This window comes from Megascapheus bottae, chromosome 17 (genome assembly GCF_031878675.1).
Source record: "Megascapheus bottae isolate mThoBot1 chromosome 17, mThoBot2.hap1, whole genome shotgun sequence".
Lineage (NCBI taxonomy): Eukaryota > Metazoa > Chordata > Mammalia > Rodentia > Geomyidae > Megascapheus > Megascapheus bottae.
Window position 1 is genome coordinate 12,729,929 of NC_143525.1, and position 8,769 is coordinate 12,738,697.

General features: G+C 48.4%; 1 protein-coding gene across 1 annotated transcript; it reads right to left on the reverse strand.

Moving 5' to 3' along the window:
- Positions 1-3,166: 3,166 nt before the first annotated feature.
- On the reverse strand, positions 3,167-8,744 carry Spag7 (sperm associated antigen 7). Its single transcript, XM_090349819.1, has 7 exons — positions 8,636-8,744; positions 5,684-5,751; positions 5,119-5,207; positions 4,947-5,031; positions 3,714-3,803; positions 3,469-3,625; positions 3,167-3,363 (listed from the first exon to the last, which is right to left on the reverse strand). Exons 1-7 carry the CDS (start codon positions 8,718-8,720, stop codon positions 3,254-3,256), a joined length of 684 nt encoding a protein of 227 aa, XP_090205945.1. The 5' UTR covers positions 8,721-8,744; the 3' UTR covers positions 3,167-3,253.
- Between the last annotated feature and the right edge of the window lie 25 nt (positions 8,745-8,769).

An 8,769-nucleotide genomic window follows, 5' to 3' on the forward strand; every position in this document is an offset into this window, starting at 1 on the left:
GGAAGGAAGGTGGAGCAAGGCTCACAGTGAGTTCACTTGAGTGTTGGATCAGGGCTCATAAGAACAGTTACCAGGGCTGAGAATGTGGCTTAGTGGTAATGTGCTTGCCTAGCATGCTTGAAGCCCTGGCTTCAATTCCTTAGTACCACATAAACTGAAAAAGCTGGAAGTGGCGCTGTGGCTTTATTTATTTATTTTTGCCTGGGCTGGCTTCAAACTGAAATCCTTAGATCTCAGCTTTCGGCATAGTTAGGATTACAGGCATGAGCCAGCAGTGCCTAGCTCAGAAGTGTTCTTGATATTTGACATATACTGATCCTATAATCTTGGAAACAGTCCTGTGACATTTAACTTTTTTTAAAAAAATTTTAATTTTTAATTTAATTAATTAATTTGTTTTGCCAGGCATGGGGCCTGAACTCAGGGCCTGAGCACTGTCCTTGGACTTTTTTCTCAAGGCTAGAGCTGTACCACTTGAGCCAGAGCACCACTTCCAACTTTAACACTTAACTCTTTTGTATGTGTCTGCACTGGGACTTGAACTCTGGCTGTAGGCACTCTCCCTTTAATTTTTTTGCTCAAGGCTGACACTCTACCACATAAGCCATAGCTCCATTTCCAGCTTTTGATGGTAAATTGGAGATAGGAGTCTCATTGAGGCTGGGAGTGTGGATTAATGATAGAGTGCTTGCCTAGCATGCAATAAGCCCTGGGTTCCATTCCTTACACAGAAAAAGCCAGAAGTGGCTCAAGTGGTAGAGTGGTAGAGTGTTAGCCTTAAGTAAAAGCAGCTGAGGGACAGTACCCAGGTTCTGAGTTTAAGACCCAGGACTGGCAAAAAAAAAAAAAAAGTTTCATTGACTTTTCTGCCTATGCTGACTTTGATCCTTAGGATTATAGGTGTGAGCCAACAGTGCCTGGCCAGTTGCTATTATTTTTACAGAAAAAGTCACTGAGGCATAAAGTTTGAAATACACACATACACACAACTCCAACTTAAGCCACTTGGATGCTTGCTTTAGTGGTATTAGGTCCTGGGTTCAAACCTCTCTGTCACTAAAACCAACAAAAAAACCCAAAAGACAAAACTCACATGAAAAATAATATTTAAGCAGGTAGCTTAAACATGTAATCCAAGGTACTTGGGAGGCAGAAAGCAGTTTGAGGCCAGCCTGGGTGTAAATGTTTGAGAGTCCATCTTATTTGATGTCTGAGCACAGTTATGTCAGTTCCAGGGGAAGCACAATGGCCGGGTGAAGTGGCACATGCTTGTCATCCCTAGTGATACGGAGAAGTACAAGTAGTACAATTACAGTCCACACTGGCCTAGGCATAAAAATGAGATATTAAACCGAGTGTGGTAGCTCACGCCTGTAATCCTAGCTACTCAGGAGGCCGAGATCTGAGGATCACAGTTCAAAGCCAGCCCCAGCACTAAAGTCTTGGAGACTCCTGTCACCAGAAAACCAGAAGTGGGGCTGTGGCTCAAGGGGTAGGGCAGTAGCCTTGAGCTGAAGAGCTCAGGGACAGTGTCCAGGCCCAGAGTTCAAGTCCCATGACCCACCAAAAAAAAAAATATATATATATATATATACACATATTATTATATATTATTATATATTTGAGAATGGCCAAGGCAATGGCTCACACCTAATCAGGAAGCTGATATCTGAAGATCATAGTTTGAAGGCAGCCAAGTCAAGAAAGTCCATGAGAATCATCTCCAATTAACCACAAAATGCCAGAGTGGAGTTGTAGCTCAAGTGGTAGAGTGCTAGCATTGAGTAAAAAAGCTCAGGGACAGTGCCCACGCCCAGAATTCAAGTCCCAGAAATGGAAAAACTTATACCAAAAACCCCAAGGCAAAAGGGGGCTAGAAGCATGGCTTCTATTTTTGCAAGTGCAAGTCCCTGTGTTTGAACTTCCATACAAAATCTGCTGCATGCTGATGGCTCACATAGGTAATCCTAACTACTCAACAGGCTGAGATTCTAGGATTGGGGTTCAAAGCCAGCCCTAGCAAGAAAGTTCTCGAGACTTATCTCCAATAAACTACTCAAGAAAAAGCCAGAAGTGGTGTTGTAGCTCAAGTGGTAGAGCACCAGCCTTAACCCAAAGAAGCTCAGGGACCACTCCCAGGCCCAGAGTTCAAGCCTTAGGTTGGTGGTGGAGCTTGAACACTGAGCCTGGACGCTATCCCTGAGCTCTTCAGCTCAAGGCTAGCACTCTATCATTTGAGCCACAGCGATACTTCTGATTTTCTGGGGGTTAGTTGGAGATAAAAGTCTCATGGACTTTAGTACCTGGGCTGGCTTTGAACCTCAATCCTAAGATCTCAGTCCTGAGTAGCTAGGATTACAGGCATGTGCCACCTGTGCCTGGCTAAAAGTAATACTTCTTAACTAGGCATGGCATGCCTGTAATCTCAGCATTTAAGAGACAGAAGCAGGGCCAGGAGTTTGGCCTAATGGTAGAGTGCTTGCCTAGCATGCACGAAGACCCGGGTTCAACTCCTCGGCACCACATACATAGAAAAAAGCCGGAAGTGGTGCTGAGGCTCAAGTGGTAGAGCTCTAGCCTTGAGAAAGTCCAAGGACAGTGCTCAGGCCCTGAGCTCAAGCCCAGGACTGGCGGGGAAAAAAAAAAAAAAAAAAAGAGACAGAAGCAGAAGAATCATGAGTTTGAGATCGGCCTGCGCTATTAGGTGAGACCACTTAGGGGATGTAGCTCAGTGGTAGAGCGCCTGCATGTCACACAAAACACTGGTTTCATTCAGAGTTCATGGACCTCCAGTACAACATGTTCAAGAAAAGAATACAGCTCAAAAGTCCAATGACCTGCCATCTTTAGCCTATACAAACAGCAATTTTATTCTGTTCAACCTAAAATTATTCTCTTCTCTGCCAGTGGCACTAAAACCCACTTTTCTATTCACAAACCAGTACATTGAGTCAAACAGTGTTTATTGAATGTAAAGTAATCCCAGCCCCATGGGAAAGTGTTCCAAGGAGAACAGAATAATACAGATTAAATACCCACCTGCACATTCACACTCGCTGCCACACAAAACACACACGCACATAACCACATACAGAGCGAAATAAATCAAACCCCTGCGTCTCCCAGCCTGAGTGCTGCTGGCTGGTAGGAGGCAATCAGAGGCAGGGCTCCAGGATGGGTCCTAATAGCAGCAGCCTTGTCCTTTCCCATCCCCTGTCCTGCCCCAGAGGCCAAAGGGAGCTGGGTGAGCTGTCTAGGAGGAAGCTGGCAAGTCTTCCCCACTCTGCCGCAGACGTTTCTTGGCTCGGATCTCATTCATAGCCTCTTCAATGGAGCGTGTGTCCCTCTTGTTGGCCACTGGCACTGGGGACAGAGGGCAGGGAGGGCAGGACCTCAGCTCCCCTCCCCCATGCTATCTATGTTCTCTTCCCCAGGCATGCCCCACCCCCAGACCCTGCCATGGCTCACCACAGCCATAGGTCTTGTTGGCCTGTAGCATGTGGGCTGCATCCTTGGCTGCTCCCTTGCCAATAAGATGGCTGTACTTGTCTTTGTAGTCACTGGCTGGGTTCACTTCCACAGGTCCCTGCTGGGCTGCCTCTTCCTCTTGCTGCTGGACCAGCTCCTAGGATCACAGAGGTAGAGTATTGGTACCCAGAGGCCTGATCCTGATCCCATGGTAGGGGCACCAGGGACTGCTGGGTAAAGGTCACCTTCAGCTTCCGCTTCTCCTCTGCCTTCTGGGGGTCCCATTCCTCCCCATGACGGTAGGAGTCCAGCTCTTCATCTGAGGGTGCAAACTCCTGGGGAAGAAGGGAGTGAGGGACCCATTGAAATAATGTTTAATCTTCCTTTGTGTGTGCTGTTGCTGGAACTTGAACTTACAGCTTGGGCATTCTCTCTTAGCTTGTATGTGCGTGCATGTGTACTGGTCTTGGGGCTTGAATTTAGGGTTGTCTGTGACTTTCGTTTAAAAAAAATTTTTTTTTAAATTATTCCCCGGGCTTGAACTCAGGGCCTAAGCACTGTCTTTGGGTTTCTTCAAGACTAGAGTCCAACCACTTTAACCACAACACCACTCCCCGCTTTTTTTTCTATGTATGTGGTACCAAGGAATCGAACCTGGATCTTCGTGCATGCTAGGCAGGCACTCTACCACTAGGTCAAACTTGCGGCCCCAGCCCCAAGCTTCTCTCTCTCTCTCTCTCTCTCTCTCTTTCTCCTTCTTCCTTTCTCTGTCTCTGTCTGTCTGTCTGTCTCTCTCTCTCTGTCAGTCATGGGATTCAAACTTAGGGTATAGAGGCATAGATGCTATCCGTGAGCTTTTCTGCTCAAGGACAGCACTCTACCATTTTGAGCCACATTTCACTTCCTTTTTTTTTTTTTTTGTAGTTATTTGGAGCTAAGTGTCTCATGGACTCCCCTGCTCCAGCTGGCTTTCAGTTGTGATCCTCAAATCTCAGCCTCCTGAGTAGCTAGTATAGCAGGTGTGAGCCACCACTGCCTGGTACCATCAGCTTTTTTTGCTGAAGGCTAGTGCTTTACCAGTTGAGCTACTGCTTTGTGGTGTTAATTGTAGGTCAGAGTCCCAGACTTTCTTGCCTGGGCTGGCTTTGAACTGTGATCCTCAAATCTCAGCCTCCTGAGAAACTAGATTATGACATGAGCTACCAGTGTCCAGCTTTCACATTCAAGGTTGGCACTCTACCACTCTGAGCCCACTGCTCCACTTCTAGTGTTTTGGTGGTGAACTGAAGATAAGGGTCTCAGGGACTTTCCTCCCCAAGCTAGCTTTGAACTTCAATCCTCAGATCTCAGCTTCCTGAGTAACTTAGGTCACAGATGGGAGCCACCAGTGCCTGGCTAAGTGTTTCATCTTAACCATCTCCCATGGTGGAGGACGGACTGAAAAGGAGAGACGAAAGTGAGGAACACAGGCCTTTCACCTTTTTGAAGATCATGACATAGCGACAGTCATCGTCTTCCCCAAAGGAGAAGGATGTCAGGCCCGCCACTTCCACCACATCATGCCTGGTAAGGAAGGCAGAAGAGAACAAATGTACCGGGCTATGAAGGGGCCCAGTGCCCTTCTTGCCTCCCCTTGCCAGAGACACTCACAGTATGCTCCTCTCTATCTTGTTCATAGGCTGAAACTTTTTCTTGATCTGCCCGCTGTCTTGGATGAAATCTGACACCTCTTTCTCCATCTTGGGACAAAGAAAGGAAAGAAGATGTGAGATGATGGTTCTGTATAACGATTCCCTCCCCAACTGAACTAATAGCCTGTCTATGCCTCCACACACCTTCCATGCCACTGGCTCTTAGGTTGTATCTCTCTTGAGACATTCAAGTTTTTGTTCTTCTTTATTGGGGGGCTTGAATGCAAAGACTGAATACTTCAGCTTTTTCACTCAAGACTGGTGTGCTACCACTTGAGTTCTACGTCTGGCATTTTGGTAGTTAACAGGAGGTAACCACTAACTTTCCTGCCCTAGTTAGCTGCGAACCAGCTTGCTCATGATCCTCAGATCTCAGTCTCCTAAGTAGCTAGGATTACAGATGTGAGCCACTGGCACCCAGCTCTTAAGACATTTTTCAATACAACTAAGTCTTCAGCCTTCCCACTCGTAACTTATTGGAAGTCCTGCTAGAAGCTGCCTTTGATCTCTCCCGTTGTTCTTACCCTTTTACGAAATTCCACTTTCTGTTGTTTGTCTTGTTCTTGCAGTTTCTTCAGGCGGGCAGCCTGCTCTGGGGATGAGAAATGGGCAGCATTAAGCTGGGCGCAGTGACTCATACCTGTAATCCTAGCTACTCAGGAGGCTGAGATCTGAGGATCATGGTTCAAAGCCAGCCTGGGCACTAAAAAGTCCACGAGACTCTTGTCTCCAATTAATTACCAGAAAACCAGAAGTGGAGATGTGGTTCAAGGGGCAGGGCAGTAGCCTTGAGCTGAAGAGCTCAGGGACAACACTCAGGCCCAGAGTTCAAGCCCCACAACCGAGACACACACACACACACACACACAAAGAGAAATGGGGACTAGAAGCATGGGAGAAGAAAAGTTTGTAGGCTTCACAGGAAGCCTGCTGTCTGCTGGGAGGGGTCAGGCTGTGAAGGTAGAATTACTGTTTATTCAAGAAGCATTTCCTGATATTTATTACATGCTTGGTACTGTGGTAGGCCCTGAAGTACCAAGATGATTAAACCGCTTTACCCTTCATGAGCTTAGTTGGATGAGAGTGACAAAGATCCTAACTATGCAGAACCCTATTTAGCAATCCCATCCCACTGGGAAACCAATGAATATTTACTTAATCCTCATAACAGATAAAGAACTGCCTCAGCACCTGGCAAGGTAAGGAGACTCTGCCCCTGGCCTGAGTATCATTAGCTACATCATCTCATTGTCTTCAGGGAAAGGAGAAACTATTTAGTTTCCTGTTATTTTGTAATATCCTTCACTTCCTACTTCTATGGCTAGAATGATGCAGAAAGAAATGGCTCATCTGAAACCCTTCTACTTGTGGGGGTACAGGTGTCCATGCTTAGCTGGAAATAACTTCTCCACTTTAGAATCTTTTATTTTGTCAGCCTGGGGCTTGATCTCAGGGCCTGAGCACTGTCCTTGGACTTTCTCAAGGATAGACCCCTACCACTTTATAAAGCCACAGCACCACTTCCAGCTTTTTCTACATATGTAGTACCAAGGAATTGAACCCAAGTCTTCATGCATGCCAGGTAAGCACTCTCCCCCTAAGCCAAACTCCAGGCCCCTGGAATCTTTATTAAACTCTCCCCTTCCCCTTTCTCAGATCCTGCCTCCTTGACATCAGATTACTCTGGAAAAAGTAAGGATTTTTTTTTTGTTTTTTTTTCTCCCCATCCTGGGGTTTGAACTCAGGGCTTGGGCACATTTTGCTCAAGGCTAGTACTCTGCCACTTGAGCCACTGCATCACTTCTTTTTCTGAGTATGTGGTTCCAAGAATCGAACCCAGTGCTTGGTGCATATTAGGCGAGCATGCTACCATTAGGCCATGCTCCCAGCCCAGGTTTTTGTTTTTTTGTAAATACCGACATCCACTATGTGTCAATTACTTTTCCTCTAGCTGCCAAGACCTTTTTTTTTTTTTTTTTTAAATAAACTTTCTGTTTTCTCCCCTACCTGGCTATGAGCTTCTGAAGTCCAGGGACCCTAGCTCATATCCCGTCATATCTTCTAGGTCCGCAGGGCCTAGCAGCCTAGACTCTCTCATTCCTCTGACCTCACTATCAGCCCCTCCCATCTTGGCCACTGATGATTTTCGAGTTAGTTTCCCAGTCTTCTGTGTCTAGTGAGTGGCACAAGACGATGGCATAAGGTGGTTTATACCACCATAAGGTGGTTTTATACCTGGGTCTGAAGCTGCCACTTACTAACCCTGCAAGACCGCATGCACACACGTGAGGGAAATGCTTCTAGTTATTCTCCCCCCAAGTCAGTCATTTGTACCCCAAGTTAATGTCAACTTCTGGGTTACTACTACTGCTCCCTCCTTCCACAGAGCTTTCACACTCATTTCTCTTTGCTCCCGTTTATCATTTACGGAATTATCTCTTCTTCAGACCTCACTCACTGCAATACATTTGGGAACCCTTGCTTCTATCAAACTTCATCACTGAGGATCTCAGACTCAGGACAATAGTCTCCTGGGGGGGGGGGGGCGCCCCTTCCCCTAGCCTGCGTTCAGTAAGCAACAGGAAGTTATTTAGATAATCCAACAACCGTTGAACACCTTGAAGGCGTCCTGTCTGCCCTGACTCGATGAAGAGCCAGTGCCGGGTAGCCGGGTTTGTCCGCAGTCAGGGCTGCAGGACTGGGATCTGGGTCCTCTTCACGGCAGGCATTCCGCTAGGCTCCTTCACGTGCCAGAGGAAACCTCCACGTCCCGGCCGGGCCGCATCGGATTCCGGCTGCGGCTCTCCAGCCCGCCCGAGATACTCAAAAAGCACAGGCCGGGAGACCACAGCCAATCAGACCGGCGGGGCACTCCCAACCCTCCAATAAACACCGCGATCGGATGACGCAGCTTGGAAATGGAAGGTTAGCATTGGAGAAAAGTATTGTTAGAGGAAGGCACAGGGACTGGGCTGAATTCAGAAGGGACACAAAGGCTCGGAGGACTCCGCGGCTACACCGCGGTACCCGGGCGCGGTGCGGGGGGAAGGCCCGACACTCGGAAGCGGAGCTTTAAGTTGAGAGAGCCAATAGCGACCTCGGGTGAAAGGATCGTGGGTGGGCGTGGTTGGGACCCGAGCGGGCGGGGTGGGTGGGGCCTGAGCACACCGCTCTCCAATGGGAAGGCCGGGCAAGCGGAGATGGACGGGCCCGACGGCTAATGGCAAACAAGGACTACGGAAGGCCGCGCTGCGAGAGAAGAGGCAGGAGGCCGGAGTCGGGCTTCAGGCAGCCAATCACTGCCCGCTAAGGACTGCGGGCAGGCGGGCCGGCAGCTCGATTAGGGACGCGGAGGGTCTCCGTAGGGGCCTGTGAGGAGTCTTTCAGGGTTCTGGAGGCGGCATCGTCCAAAGGGGGTGCAACTGCGGTCCCAAGAACCGAGCGAAGAAAGGTGGCCGTGGATTTGGGGTCCTCACCTCGGGCCTTGCGCCGAGTCTCCTGGTCCCCGAGGCTGGGTGGCTTCTCCATGGAGCTCAGGATGGAGCCCAGTAGGTCCGCCATCTTGGAAGTGACTGAGAAGGGGCGGTGCGTCTTAAAGGGGAGGGCCAGT

Coding starts and splice junctions, on each gene's coding strand:
- Spag7 (XM_090349819.1), bottom strand. CDS start 8,720: ATGGCGGACCTACTGGGCTCCATCCTGAGCTCCATGGAGAAGCCACCC. Junction 5,208..5,683: donor AAGTGGAATTTCGTAAAAGG/GTAAGAACAACG, acceptor CTTTGTCCCAAG/ATGGAGAAAGAGGTGTCAGA. Junction 3,364..3,468: donor CAACAAGACCTATGGCTGTG/GTGAGCCATGGC, acceptor CTCTGTCCCCAG/TGCCAGTGGCCAACAAGAGG.